This window comes from Stegostoma tigrinum, chromosome 16 (assembly GCF_030684315.1).
Source record: "Stegostoma tigrinum isolate sSteTig4 chromosome 16, sSteTig4.hap1, whole genome shotgun sequence".
NCBI classification, from domain to species: Eukaryota; Metazoa; Chordata; class Chondrichthyes; order Orectolobiformes; family Stegostomatidae; genus Stegostoma; species Stegostoma tigrinum.
In genome coordinates, this window is record NC_081369.1 from 30,605,113 (window position 1) to 30,620,949 (window position 15,837).

General features: G+C 37.0%; 1 protein-coding gene across 1 annotated transcript; it reads left to right on the top strand.

Moving 5' to 3' along the window:
• Nucleotides 1–594: 594 nt before the first annotated feature.
• c16h16orf87 (chromosome 16 C16orf87 homolog) lies at nucleotides 595–14,364 on the top strand. Its single transcript, XM_048547187.2, has 4 exons — nucleotides 595–818; nucleotides 2,018–2,117; nucleotides 9,118–9,300; nucleotides 12,013–14,364. Exons 1-4 carry the CDS (start codon nucleotides 750–752, stop codon nucleotides 12,129–12,131), a joined length of 471 nt encoding a protein of 156 aa, XP_048403144.2. The 5' UTR covers nucleotides 595–749; the 3' UTR covers nucleotides 12,132–14,364.
• The last annotated feature ends 1,473 nt before the right edge of the window (nucleotides 14,365–15,837 follow it).

Sequence of the window (15,837 nt, forward strand, 5' to 3'; positions counted from 1 at the left end):
GGGGAAAATTGAAGTTCTCTCTGTCGCCTGACCTGCTGAGTGTGTTACCAGTACTTTCTCCTTTTAAATTCAGAATTCGAGCGTCTCCCAAAATTGTTTTTGCACTTTTATTCTCCTGTCCCGTTTGCTAATTTTCAAACTCTGGCTGTCTGATGGAGGCTCCAAACGCGCATCCTTAAATTGGTTTCAGAGACTGTAGAACTGTAGATATTGGAGAATCTGAGATAACAAGATGTAGAACTCTCTGCACAAAATGCCTGTTGCCAACATTTTCTCTGTTTTGCAGTTCTGAAGCAACAAAAAAAAGGCTACCTGAAACCTGTTCACAGATGCTACTTTGACCTGCTGAATATCGGCAGCATGCTCTGTTTTAGTTTCAATGTGTTGGCAGTGAACGTATTTTGTTGATTTTTGAAATCAGACCGATCAATCACTTAGGAGACCTCCCTGATCAAAGCAGCGTACAAGCTTCCGGATACACAGCGCGCATGTATGTATATACATGTATCCTCTATATTGGCCGGTGTGCGCGCACGCGTCAGGTTTGGGGGAATGCGCTTTGCGGTAATGTTACGTGCTCTGGCCCGTGGTCGGGGGCGCGCAGGTCGCTCGCTCCCTCGCTCACTGAGTGTTGGGCTCGCGGGCGATGGCAGCCGGATACGTTGTTACTCTGGAGTTGAATAAGTTCTACTGGAAGTTTTTATCCCGGACAGCCCTGGTGAATAAGAGCCTGCAACCGAAGCCCGAAAATGGCTGCAAATAAGACGAAGAAAGTTACGAAAATGGCAACGAAAGCATGTCCGGAATGTGACCAACAGGTGGGATATCTCAGACGGGAAACATTTGTCTATTTTTCACATTCAGTTCGCGTTTATCGGTGAGAATCGAGTCTTTCTTTGTGTGCTTTGATAGGCTACATTATTGAGGTTGTCTTTTTGAAGCATCATTCACAAGCATTGGCCTAATATTTTCGATTTTTATGCGTGACCTCGTTACTGACATGACTTTGTTTTAATTTCTTTAAAAAAAACCCGACACCTTGGATTGCCATTGGACCTTCCAACAGGGTTTAGGCGTGGATAATATTGCATAATATCAGCTTTCACTACACCCCCCCCCCCCCCCACCCCCGGCCGTCTTACAATATGGTCACGTATTCTGTTTGAAGATGTAAGACAATAAAATGATGGCATTTGAGCTGGAAATTACTGTGGAAGACAGCCTTGAGCAAATGTCTTTCATCTGAAAGTGATTAGCATGCTTTGGCGTCAGCCGAATAACAGATTTGCAAAATTACATATTACTTCCACGTTGATAGCCGAGTTCTAAGTCTGCTATTCACACAGCCGTAAATAAACTTCGAATGGGGGCATTAGACAATTTTCAGACTTTTTTGAATGTAGAATTTAATCTTTGTTGTCATGTGGCATATGCATTGCGGGCAGTTTCTCATAAACATGAATGCTGCTAAAGTGCTGACGAGTTGCCAAAGGCTTAATCACAACGGAGGCACTCATGGGTTTTTGCCGTGACTTTCAAAATACATTATTTTGAACGTTGATTGTAAATTGTGCGGCTGTTTAGTATTCAGATCTTGGGGACTTTAAGCTTAATAACTCTGTCATTAACGCAGTTTGATTGTGTTGGCGCTTTACAGTAATTTCATGAGGGACGGGCGCCAGTTCTTAGAAACATTTGCGTAAGAGATGTCAGTCCGTCATCAAAAGGAAAATGCTAAATACTGCATTTTTGGCAAACTGCCTTGCCCACTATGTAATCTATCTAACATTAGAAATTTTGAATAATTTTTAATGAATTGGTGCTATACAATCTTTCTAGTGAGTTATGTATCAAAAAGTGCCAGAATTGAATGGTTTAACGAATTGTGGGGATGCGATCGTAAATTCTTAGCGACAAACCACCTCACGTAAACGTATTCATATCCCCTGTGATTAAAATGTTTACAGTGATGGACTGCAGAAAATCGCCATTTAATTTCAACTGTTTATTTTTTCAGATTCCTGTTGCCTGTAAGTCATGCCCGTGCGGATTCATTTTTATTAGTAGAAGACTACTGAATGCTAAACTGTCTGAGAAATCACCACCACCTAATTTAGGTAAATGATGATTAAAACCCCATCAGTTTACAAAGCTAAATAACTGTATGGGGTAGGGAGCAAATGAATGAGTAAGCAACGCAAATTTATCATCAGTTCATGAATCACAAATTGGCTTTTGTTTCTGTTGCAATGTCATTTTGAAACATAATGACACTACTACTTTAGCAAAGCTTTGATCAAAGCATAACGTATCCTTTTGCTGGTGAGGTGTAGCTGTAATTTTTAAGGTTTCTGTCTCTGATCTGTGACCTAAAAAGACACCTAAATTTACTTATTGTTTAATCAGATAAATTAACAAATTTTGTTGGAAACCAACTAAGTGTGCCTTGGAAGTGCCCAGTTAGTATATCATGGTTTTGTATGTCTGGTTATGATATTGTTGATTGTTTATTATGATTGAATCTCCAGTAGTATTGATTATCTGTTTCATAATGTATTGCTAATATGTAATGAATATTGTAATGTTTTGTTTAGAATATGGCTTGTTTATATATGATTTAAAATAAGGAAACTTATGGTAACAAAGTCTGATTTTTTTTTTCTAAGTAGAAACTTGGTCATACATTGTGTTCAAATGCTGTTGAAAGGGAGGCAATGTGTCAGTTTACACAGATACGCTGAGAACACCTTTGTCTATTCTCCATAACCCCTTTCAACTGCTCTACTGTCTCTGTATTCAGACTACTTAATCATATGCAGGCCTGGATTGGAAACAGTTTCCTCCAGTTAAACACCTGAAAGATCAAAGCCATTGTCTTTAACTTCCATCATAATCTCCAACCTTACCACAGTTTATAGCCCACACTTCAGCAACTACCTCGGACTGTTTGCAAGCTTAATTTGCAGTTTAACCATGTGTTAGGCTGATTACCATGCTCTATCTCAACACCCCCCCCCCACCCCCATTTCAGACTGCCTCCTATCTCTGATTTGCTATTGAAGCCCTTGCAATGTTTTTACACCTCTAGACTCAGCTATTCCAATTCTCTTATGGGCTCCAAGAATCATCATCCATCAAAGACAGAAAATCCTGTCAGTCATCTGTATTCTGTTTCATATCAAGTCTTCCTCATTCCTTAATTCCAAGCTTGCTAGTCTAATTGCTGTAAATCCCAATGCTAACAATTTTAAAATTCTCATCCTGGTGTATAAACCTTCCATCGAATCATTCCTCATGAACGTTTTCAGTACCACGCTCATTTTAAGTATTTTGTATTCCTCCATCTCTTGCCTCCTGTGCATCTCATTCTGTTGCCCTGCCATTGATAACCATACCTTTCGATAGCTGGAGTGTTCTTTTCTGAATCCTTCTAGTACTCTTTAAGACTTCCTTCAAACTTAGCGGTCATCTTAATATCTCCTATGATTGCTCTTGTATGATTGATAAATATTCTGAAGGTTGATTCTTAAGTTAACATTAAAAATGCATTCCAAAAGTGCAAGTTGTTTATCAAGGAATGTTTACAAGTTTTTAAAGTGTTAGTTGGTTTCATTTTCCAATCAATGCATCCAACACTAAGATACCTCATTCTGTCCATTAATTGTATAATTTGTTTCTGTTTATTTAAAGGTTTGTTTGCAATATGATGTATGCTGTGTGCATACAGGTTCTTAGAAATTGATAATGGATCTCACAGTGTTGCTTGTAAATTTGATGATTTCTGTTACGCTAATATCATGCATTGTAGTGTTTGTTGTTCTGTTAAGGTGGAAATATTTTAAGTGACCTGTTTCTTTAAAGAACTAGAGATAATGGGAACTGCAGATGCTGGAGATTCCAAGATAATAAGATGTGAGGCTGGATGAACACAGCAGGCCAAGCAGCATCTCAGGAGCACAAAAGCTGACGTTTCGGGCCTAGACCCTTCATCAGAGAATGAAGGGTCTAGGCCCGAAACGTCAGCTTTTGTGCTCCTGAGATGCTGCTTGGCCTGCTGTGTTCATCCAGCCTCACATCTTATTATCTTTAAAGAACTAATTCTTTTAAGTCTGGCTCACTCAGAATGTTTGAATCATGTAACTTTTGAAAAAATGTGAAAGCATTGGTAATCTTCCATTTCAGAAAGTGTATCACCATAAGAATAACCCCATTTTTCTTCTCACAAATGTTTTGCATCTCAGTAAGTGATTCAACATCTTGTATTCACTGCCGTAGTTGGTCTGTGTCTAATTCACCCACTTATGCATGTGTTTTCCTTGTCTGTCCTGTTACACATTCATTCTCCATTTCTGTTTGTTCTGGTCATGAATGAAAAGTAAGACAGGTGTGAACAGGACTAATCAGCGACATTTCAGACTGTTCCAAATCACCTTGTTATGGTGCCTATTTTCAGCTCTATTGGCGCAGTACAGCACCAAATGTAAAAGTAAATTGGGAGGATCATAGTGGAAGGTTGATGGAGCACTGCACTCCTTTAATCAGTGCAGCACAGTTAAAATAAACCTAAAAAGTTTCAAAAAGGGCTGAAAAAACAGAATTACATTTGAGACCAGAACACTCAAATGTTTTTTGACCTAATCAGCCAATTGTTAATCCTATTTAGTGTTCCTAATCTTATGTCTCCTCTTTCTCATTCTTTTTAATTCTCCTTTCATTCAATTGCTTACACAACCAACTATTGAAAATGTTGATAGAGTCTTGACTTTGATTTACTAAAACTGGCAATGTGTTCCAGTTTTGTAACCCTGTCCTTTTTTTTGTCCTTCAACATTACACTTCTTTTCCAATGAGGTTTTGCTCTATTTATATCTGAGATTGGGGGTGGGAAGGTAATCTTGAGTGTTGATTAGAATAAGCTTATATCCATTGGAGTTTAGAAGAAAAAGAGCTGATCTTATTGAAACAATATGGAAGGTTCTGAAAGGACTTGATAGGGTGAATGCTGGAAGGATGTTTTCCTTTTGTGGGAGAAGCTAGCATAAGGGAACATGTTTTAGTAACATAAAGTCTCCAACTTAAGATGGTGAGGAGAAATTTTCTTTTTATTGTGGTTTCCAAGTCTTTGGAATTCTGTCCTCTGGAGACCAATCAAGTTGATCACTTGATTTAAGCTAGTGGTAGGTCCTTGATTAACAAGGAAGCTGTTTTTTAGGAGTGGGTGAGAACATGGCTCAGGCTCGAATCTAATTACACATGATTTTATTGAATGGTGGAGCAGGGCTGAAGGGCCAAATGATCTCCTGTTGTAAATTCAAATATTGGTAGCATTATTCTAGATCCCTCTACATTACTGCAAAAGACTTTTCTGAAATACCTTTTATCAAATTGAGCCTTAATCTCCTCTAGCAGAAACGGGTTTCATTTTTCAAACATTTTCTTCCATGTTTGTATTTCTTCACGCTAAAATTATCTTGGTGCACCTGTGCTGTCTCCTTTTTTCTTAGCACATTATCCTCTCTCTTCATGCAGCGTTTAGAGCTGTATATGGACATTTTTATCTAGCTATAGTCTGCTAATTTGGAATTGCCTAGTTGCTGCTTCAGTGTCATAACCAGTATACTACTCCATGCTAGCAAGTGGAAAAGGTGAGTTTAATTATTTACGAGCTTTTCTTTCCATATCCTTTTGATTCTTTGAAATTGTCCCTGTTTCACAATGCTTGAATCATTTTGTTAAGCTATAAGATACTTGCCTTTACCATTTTTAATCTGGACTTCAGTATTGTATTGTGAAGGATGGAGGCCAGTACAAGGAATTGTAACATTTTGAGTCTGCAGATGACAAAGGCATGAATGAGGATTTCAGCTGTAGACTGGCTGAGATTGCAGTAAACTATGTAGTTACAATCTCTTTGATTAAAAAGACCTAGAGGATTGTGTAAGAGCTGATAATTTCTGAAATTTCTTTACTTGGATTAGAGGAAAGGAAACTCAATGTGATTAACTATGGGAACCTGTGCCAATTTTTAAAGATTCATTCACTGGATGTAGGTGTGGCTAGCTTTTAATATCCATGCCTAACTGTCGCACTTGGCAGTTAAGCAACCACATTGCTGTGGATCTGGAGTCACATGTAGACAAGACTAGGTTTGGACAGTCATCCCTAAAGGACATTAGTGAACCACATAGATTTTTCTGACAATTGATAATGATTTCATGGTCATCATCAGACTCTTCATTCAAGATTTTAAAAAAATCAAATTCCTTCATCTGCAACAGACGGATTTGAACTTCGGTCCTCAGAACATTACTTGGGTCTCTGAATTAATAGTCGAGCAATAATACCACTAGGTCGCCATCTCCCCATGCCTAGTGAAATGACAAAAAGAAATTTTATTTTTTTTAGTGAAAGTCATCAGATGACTTCTGGCAAATAACCTGGGTTGTGGCAAAATATAATGGAACAAGGCAATAATGTTTACTTAGTGTTTACTGATCCTTCTCTAGGTGAGGTCCAAAAAATTATCCAATTGCTTCAGCTGTGACCTGCTGACAAAAGTAATTATTGTCTGTTATTTGTGTTGTAGAAAGTCACAGTCCATTGACTCAATGGAATTAATTACAATTAATAATTAGAAGGATAGATGCCTCTGAGCAAGTTTGATTGTGTGGTAGTATTTTGGTCTCAATCTTAGTCTTGCTCCTCAAAATGGTCTTGGATATTGCTTTTTAAAGTTCCATTAATCTCTGAACTTCTTTTATTTGAAGATCGAATAATGTTTAGTAAACTTTATTGCATGCAAACAGCAAGGAAGCTGTCACTTTGTGGTAAGGATTAGTTTCTTTGAGGCGAGATATGACATGTATCTTCTTGGTGTTCTTGGCCGCCTTGTAGATTATTAATTTAGAATAGAAATTTAACTATTTGAATGCACAGCAGATACTTTTATGGTATGACGCTATGAATACTACTTTCTATGGTAGCCTGCTTTATGCTACAAGCAACAATGAACAATGCAAAAAGTACCAATACCTTCATATGTTCCTTCGGGTACTATAAACCATATGACATTTTTGTACTTTTTTTTACTTGGTTGGCCTGATTCACTTTGATTGCTAAATATGACTTGTTTATTATGTAGAAGTCTGTGCCATTACTAAACACACATGGATAGTTTTTAACCTGCAGTCCTCTTTAAGACCTTCACTGTGCAGGTCCTTGTATGTTGTAATACTTTTAAATGGGGCTGTTTTGTCCCATTTTATCTATCACTTTTATGACCATTCATTTGCATACCTTGATAAATGTTGTAGTCTAATATGATCATAGACCCTTTCTGGGAAGTTAGAATGATTTTAGTTCAAGAGTTGAGCTGTTAAAGTATAGCACTTGAGGAAAAACTAAGTGGTTTCAAGTGGTAAGGTTAGAGGATACAATAATTAGACCAGGATGTGCAGATGTTTTTGAGTCACATTTTAAGGTTATACATAGAACCTTTAATTTACTTGCATTACAATTTTTTGTGCCCACTTTATTTGGAAAAGGCTACGTAGCTTGAAGTGTTGTAGTTTCAACCTCCTGCCAATGTTGGTGCTCTGTATTAAGGCAAGGTGGTGTTTATAGTGTGACAAGTTTAGCAAGACATACCCATTAGATGTGCAACCAAAAAGGCAGGTGATGTACATCGCTGTATTTTTTTGAGATGTACAGATTATTACATATAGTTTGAATTAATACAGTAAAGCTGCTGTAGCAACTATATTATCCAAAAGTGCAGGGCAGGCAATGTTAATCAGTCACTTGAATTTGATTTATTTGGAAATGGGACAAAATGTGCGGGGCTCAAATAATTTCTTCAGTTGTCTGTTACCTTACTTCCTTTTGTAGCCAATTTTAACAAGATTATGATGAATGATATTCTAATCTTGCATTTGAAATTTAAATTGAAATTCTAAACAGGAATGTCATTATCCTATCGCAGGATGTCATTTTCTCTAGCTGAAGCAACATTTCCTGTTAATTCTGGTTGCCCTTGAGAACACAGTATTGCAGTTGTTGTAGTGTAGGGACACCCATAATGATATTACTTAGGGAGTTCCACAGTTTTATAAACTCCTGTGTAGTGAAGTAATGGTAATGTAGTTCCATGTTAGTATGCTGTGTGACTTGGAAAATAACTTGCAGTGGTGGTGTTACCATGTATCTGCTACCACTGTCATTTTTAGGTGATAGAGGTCATGGGCTCGGAAGATGCTTGGTTAATTTCTGCAGTGCACATTGTAGATGATATACTGCTACTACTGTGCGTTAGTGATGGAGAGAGTACATATTGAAGGCAGTAAATGGGGTGCCAATCAAATGGGCTGCTTTGTCCTGTATGGTATTAAACTTTTTTGGAACTGCATTCATCCTGCCAAGTGGAAAGTAATAAATCACTTTGCTCAAAGATGGTGGACAGGCAGTAGGGAGTCAGGTGGTGAGATAATGCAGGATTCATGGCCTCTGACCTGCTTTTTGTAGTCACAGTATATTTATATGCATGTATTCACAGCCTGTTTCAAATAATTACTACTGTTGAATTTGCAAGCTGGAGGCAGAGATGAATTCAACATGTTAATAGGAAGAAACAGGGTAGATAAAGATAAACTGTTTCAATTTGTTGGGGATTCTAGAACTGGGAGGCATAGTTTAAAATTAGAACTAGACCATTCGGGAGAGAGATTAGGAAACAATTTTCTACAAAAGATGGTGGACATTTGGAACTCTTACACGAATTGCAATGGATGCTAGATCAGTTGTTGATTTTTCTTCTAAAATATCATAGAGACTTTTGTTAAGCAAAGCTATTAAAAGATATGGGCCAAAGGAAGGTATGTGGAGTTAGATTACAGATCAGTCATGATCTCATTGAATGGCAGAACAGGCTCAAGAGACTGAATGGCCTACTTGTGTTCTTGTGTATGATTGATCCTAACTAGGCAGCTTTAGTTTTAGAAATGAATTGAATCTAATGTGTGACGGTCGCTTCATGTGTCCCATTTTAGTGGAATATAAGCATTAGGCTGTTGTCAAACAGCAGGTTTGGTAGGATTTAACAAACTTTTTATTTTGTGATAGACAGCAAATCAGCAGCTAAGAGAAGGAGAACAGACAGGGCTCGGCGAGAGAAGACAAATTCTCCTCTAACTAAAGACTTGGAAAACAGGAAACGTTCCAGATCAGACAGCCAATCTGAGCAAATTCGGCGGCGACGAGGACGACCCAAGACCACCCCTAGCAAGAAACACGATGATGAGAAAGGTGAAAATACTTGTGATTCTGAGGTTTGAATGGTGGGTTGGGGTGAGGATTGAGCTTTACCAATCAGTTCTAAATTATTGGTATGGAAAGCATCAGAATTTATAGTGGATGTGCTGTTATTTGCAGTTTGGGTGGGTGGCATAATTTTTCCCTTTTTTATATGAATAGTATCTTTTTTTTAAATGTATATTCTTTTAGTCTTCTTCCTGTACTGAAATGATGAACTTATGTTGTCCCATGTATTGATGTGAATCAGTTGCATTCTAGAACCTTCTTCATTAATGATTGCGTCTTAACAGTATCAGCTGATAGTTTGAATGAAGAGGGTGAGAAACATCAGAGGCAAATTGGTTTATCTTCAGATATTCACAGACACATTTTTCAGCAGGAGTCACTGGATAATAATCAAGAATGAGAACTTTGGCTGATTTTATTTATAATATAGATTTTTTTGAGCTTTTTTTAGAATTAAAGGACAAGTACAGAAACTCACTTCTGCAGAAGAGTCATACTGGACTTGAAACGTTAACTATTTCACTCTCTACGGATCTGCTGAGTTTCTCCTGCTTTCTGTTTTTATCCAGTGTCTGCAGTTTGCTTTTAAGTGACATGTATTTTTGTTATGCTGATGATGACTGACTAGTTAGATGTCTTTTACTTTAGATCAGTAATGTACTTGATTGTTGACACACATGGCTTTTGAGAGCTGGGAGTCAACATTAATTATTTATTTTAGAAACAAGTAATCTGTATTGGTAGAACTGGATATAAGTTTTTACATCTGAAAAGGTTGGAAAAACATGGGTTTTTGTTTTATCAGATGTTTATTTCTAATCTGAGCCTGCCTGGTGTGTTTCTGCCAAGATAAAAGTTGAGTTGCACTTGTATCAGTGAAAACTGCTGAAATTTTGTCTTTTTAAAAATTTGTTCATGTGGCATAGACGTTGCTGGCTAAGCCAGCATTTATTGTCCGTCCCTAATTGCTCAGAGGGTAGCTAATCACATTGGTGAGTGGCTGGAGTTACATTTAGGCCAGAGTAGGTAAAAGATGGCATAATTCCTTCCCTAAGGGATATTAGTGAATTACATGGATTTTTAAAACAGTTGTCGATAGTGAAATTTAACTAATCTGCCATGATGTTAATTGAGCCCACTTTTTTGGAACTTTAGCTTGGTGCTCTGAATGACTCGTTCAATGACATTACTGTTACTACACCCTGCGCCTCCAAAATTCGCTGCCATTGTGTACATGTTTTTTTTTAATGACAGTAATGCATTTCAATTTTGATCTATTTAAGAGGTGTTTTTCACTTCTAACAAAAATGAAGATCAAGTGATTTGGCAATTCTGAAAACCACTCCATGTCTTTTGTTTGATTTTTCTGTTTTTCCAAACTCTATTTGTAAAAATGAATGTGTGATAATTACACTTGGCTTCTTTGCTCCACTAGTAAATGGGTTAGTAAAAGTTCAAACTTTGTAACAACACTTTTCCTCTCGTGAAAGGTCTGCATTCATTCACCTTTCTTCTCTCTCTCTATTACTGTGGTGAAACAGTTGGTCACTGCTTGGTGATGTAAAGTATACACATCACATTACTATTAAACCATTTAAATTCATACCTCTATGCCAAGCAGTAGTTGACAGAACTAGCCCACTCTTGCAATAGGGACGTTATTGAAAAGCCATGTAAGAATATTGGATCTTTGAAGGTTCTCTAAATAGGTGATAATAAATAGCCACATACCATCAGTACTTCCTGTATCCTGTGGCAACGTGATCCCATCTTTTCAAAAGAATTCACATTGTGTTCCGAGTTAATTAGCATTAATACCACCCCTCAAAGGATCTGCATGTGTGTATATTATAACATTAATGTATGTGTGTATATTATAAACCATAAGGTTTACACGTTTTTGTTCACAAAAATGACCTCCTTTTAGACATATAGATTGACCCAATAAAAATTATCATACTGAAATCTTAAGCGGTGAAAGTGTTAATAAATCCTAAAGTAGCATTTGAAGTTTGTTTTGGTATTTTTTAAAAATGGCTTTGAATGTTTTCTGTTTTTAAAAAAAAATTTGGTTTACACATGAAGGAATTTTGGTATTGCAGATGTGCAGTAACATTTACAGAGATGCAGTTAGGATGGAAAACATCTAGCATGCAGCAAAACATTAGTCATTATTAGTGCTGATTCTCTGGTACATTTGAGGTAACTTTGCAGCTGAAGTATAATGAAAACGTCATGATCAAGCAAAACATGAGGCCCCAATTGATGCCGCTATTAATTATGTGCACACTCTGGAATTGTATAATGCTGCATGTAGTATTACTTTTCTCAAAGCAGTGCCAAGAGAATGTATGATCCTAACCACATACTAGTACTTGGATTTTGTTTGCTGGTTATTTCCTTTTAATGAAACCAGAGAACGTTTTCTTTTCCGAAGTTACAAATGGGAAAAGAAAGAGCAGTTTTTTTTTGGAAGTTTCCCACACTGATTGAATTCACAACTGGCCTTCTTTTCTCCCCCACGTAGCTGATAGAAAACTGTTCTGGCAGTCTGGTTGTTAATAATGTGACTCTGTACCCGTTCTGGAAGGGTGGGGTTAGATGAAGAAGTTGATAAATTAGGACTTAGATTGTTAGAGAAACTGCATTCCTTTGGACTTCATCATTACTTATTTTAGTGTATTATTTCTTTTACAGAAAGGCAAGAAAAGGAAGTTGATGTATATGCCAGTCTTTCAGATGAAAGAGCCTTTGTATTTTCAGTGGCATTGGCAGAAATAAACAGAAAAATAATCAATCAAAAATTAATTCTTTGACAAAGTGTGCTAAAGTGAAATACAACCACAACTCAGGACTCAACTTTTGCATGGTTGTTTCACCAATTTGAATCTTGTACTGTGATATTTCCCAGCATTATTGTGGATGCCTGAATCATGTAGTCAGATTCTGCTGAACTGATAATGATCATTTCTAAAACAAAACTTCTTGATGTCTTGGATATGGACAGATGGTGACTTGAATTCCACAAAAGTGGAAGAAAGCAATTCCGTTCCTCAATTTCAAGGTACTTTGTAAAGAAATAATAATGCTGCATTCAACAGAGGTGTAGATCGTTGCATCAATCAAGAAAGAGGCAAAAGCCTTGCTTCCCCAATCAATTTCATCAACTGAACACGTTCAGCTAGAAAAAGGAACCAAAGCTGTTCCCCTGGTGTATTTACAAGAGTGTAGAAATGGTTTGTTCCTGATCCAAATACAGAAAGAAATCTGCATTTTACTTTATTTATGACATTGATTTCTTGCAGGTATTCTCTATTCTGGTCTGTGTAATTAGTCTAAACACTGCAAAAATGATCATAAAATACTGCAATAAAAAAGTGTTAAGTTTCATATACCTTAATTTGTCTAATTCCAATTTTCAGTAGACATATATTTTGATCTTGATTCTAATTTTGCACTCAGCATAAACCAAGTCCAGGAATGCTTTACATATGTTCTGACAATTTTTGAAAACTTCACATTTGGTTTTCCTATATAATTAATAGATGCATTTAAGTATAATGTAAGTGTATGTGAAATGATTAGCCTATTGGCACAAATATTGTAGTAAGACTCCCCACCTGCGGACTGAATTTTTTAATCACATGTTCAATCATATCTCCTCCACAAAGATGTTTAAGTACTTTTCTGGTTGCCCTCGCACCCATGATATGTGTATTTCTGGTGCGATAAGTAGTTAACATGGTAATGCTGCTGTTGTAAAGCATTATTTGTGATAAAATTTAACCAGATGACATACAAGAGATGGCACCATATGCTTCATGACTTGTTTTGAGCATCGAATTTATCTGGTCCATGCATAATATTTATAGTTGAGTATATTAAATGATCTCTATTTTATTGAATTACTGAAAACTTTAATCAAGTTGCATTTCAAAAATGTTTTTGTGACATTCCAATCTAAACTGTAGTAGGAGAAGAGGATTAGTTCTTTGCAAAGGAGAATATTTAAGATTCAAGATATGGTGGTTCAGTGGTCTTGCTGGGGGAAGAACAGGTATTTTGTGAAAACTTTACATCTTGCACTCATCAAGACAATTTGCATGAGATGCCAAAGAGAAAACAAAATTATTTCTTGTACGAGCAGCATAGTTCTTCTTATGGTCAGAATTAGTTAACAAGTGTTAGCCAATCGTGGAATCATAAGTAATGTTGGCCGCTGTGGTGAATTTTGTGTGACATGGTTCAGTGCAGTCAGTACATTACTTACCAAGTCCTGAATACGCACAAAAAATTATATTGATAGCTAGTTTAGGATTGTCACTCGGATTCAGTGTGGTGCATTTGTTTAGAAACTATATACAGTTCCTGTCCTCTGCAAATGCAAGGAACATATACGTACTGCACCATTTCGGCTCCACAGATTAGTTGACAGTTATTCTTTATTCATTTGCAGGGCTTTGCCTTGGCTAATAAGTTAATCTGCCTGGTTTAAAAATGTAAATCAAACTTACAGTTAACTGTCATCATTAACTGGTGCATTCTGCATGGCAACACCTCTATAAGTTGTAGCGCACTTGTCAGCCAAATAGCACTCCCTCCTTGTATGTGGTGTGAATATTGTTTTCACTTCAGTATTTCTGAATTGTCCTGATTAAATACAGGATGAAGGGCTTTGACAATATGTTTTATTTACAGCAATGGGACAGGTTTGCTTATAGTAGTGTTGTGACTGAATATGACTGATTATTATTTCCTGTACCTGTTCATTGTCCATCTTGTCTCAATGTTTGGACTTGCCTCCAAATTAGAGGGCCTGATTCAAGGTTTAAAGCAGGATTCTGGCAGGCAGAAAATGGAATGAATGCCACCCCTCCAACCCTTCACTGGCTTTGTGAGGCATAGGCTGCTTATATCTGAATCTCAGTCACTTGTCAGCAACAGATTCAAATGTGGGACATCATAACAAAGCCAAGTTTAACTGGTCTGTATACATAGGGTAGTGTGATAACAAAGTGTGGGGCTGGATGAACACAGCAGGCCAAGCAGCATCTCAGGAGCACAAAAGCTGATGTTCTGGGCCTAGACCTCTAGGCCCGAAACATCAGCTTTTGTGCTCCTAAGATGCTGCTTGGCCTGCTGTGTTCATCCAGCCCCACACTTTTATCTTGGATTCTCCAGCATTTGCAGTTCCCATTATCTCTGATTACATAGGGTACTGTAACTGGTTTTATTTGTCAAATCATTACTTAATGAAAATCAATACTCCATTGTAGTGAACTGTTCCAGCTTATTGAGCTGAATGTCAGAGTTTTTAGGAAGAAAGTTCTTTGGCAAATCAATGCCATGTTACAAAGTGTACCAGAAACTTTGTTTTACCCACAATCTAATGTCGGTGTGAAATACCGTGGAGAACCTCTGTAGTTACATCCATTTAACATAACTGGATGCTTTAAAAGCCCATGACATTAAAGTCTTTCAATCAGGAGACTATGTTGTATTGTACATGGAGTTAGCACTCAGGTACACCGTTAAAAGTCTACTGTTCCAATTTTAGAAGGTTGTGTTCCTTGAGTGCATTTGATGTAACCAGTGAGCTGAATTGATCGTGCCCAAGATTTACAAGCTGGTATCAAATGTTACGATGAAAATGATGGTTGTGAACTACTCTTAAAAACTTAATTTTCAAAACTCTTGGAGTGTTTCTTCTAACACACTGCATTCAAAACTGAACTCTCCAGACAGAAGTGCATGTGTCTTCTAGATTGGCATGAACATTAATTTGTCCTACTGGCAACATATTCCAGGAAAGTGAGCACATGGGTCTTTACTTCCTGACTGCTCTGAAGAAAGTATTCTGTATAATCTGAACTACTGGGCTTTTACAACACTTAGGAATATTTCATTCATTACAGAAACATTCTAATTGTGTTATTCTGTTCTCCTGTTGAAGTGCCTTTCTGTTAATTATCATTTAAACATAGTGTTTGAAAAAGCCGTTTGAATAAAAGTACAATTTATTAGGGAGTTATGATACATGGGATTAAAACTGTTTGAGATAGGCTACTGGTCTTTTCCTGTCAGATATTTCCATATATTCATCTTGCTGTTTAAAATAGTTCATTGGTACACCATGCTCTAACTGTGGTTTATCAAATGATTTCCGTAGGTTTAGCATTAATTCTCTTGGTTGTGCGCTGTCCATCCTTATTTAGTTCTCTCACTACCTGCCCTCCCACAACACACATACTACCACATGAGTAGTGAGATCAGACATTTCAGAATATCCGTGCTGTTCATGAAAAAATCTTCAAGATTCTGTGACGTTTTTGAAAAAGCAATGTCCTAGAAAGCTAAAAATAGAACACATTCTCAACCTCTATTGGACAGTTGTGCATAGTTACTTTACAACAGGTTATAATAGATTCTAATTTAGCATTTTTGCCATTGCTGGTTGGATCTTTTATGTGCATTTAACTTTACCTTTTGTTAATAATTATTATATTCATTTAATTTATCAAG

What these genes read in the sequence shown, in the direction of transcription:
- c16h16orf87 (XM_048547187.2), top strand. Translation starts at nt 750, where the DNA reads ATGGCTGCAAATAAGACGAAGAAAGTTACGAAAATGGCAACGAAAGCA. An exon ending in GTCCGGAATGTGACCAACAG is followed by an intron (nt 819 to 2,017) that starts GTGGGATATCTC and finishes TTATTTTTTCAG; the next exon opens with ATTCCTGTTGCCTGTAAGTC. An exon ending in GAAACACGATGATGAGAAAG is followed by an intron (nt 9,301 to 12,012) that starts GTGAAAATACTT and finishes TTTCTTTTACAG; the next exon opens with AAAGGCAAGAAAAGGAAGTT.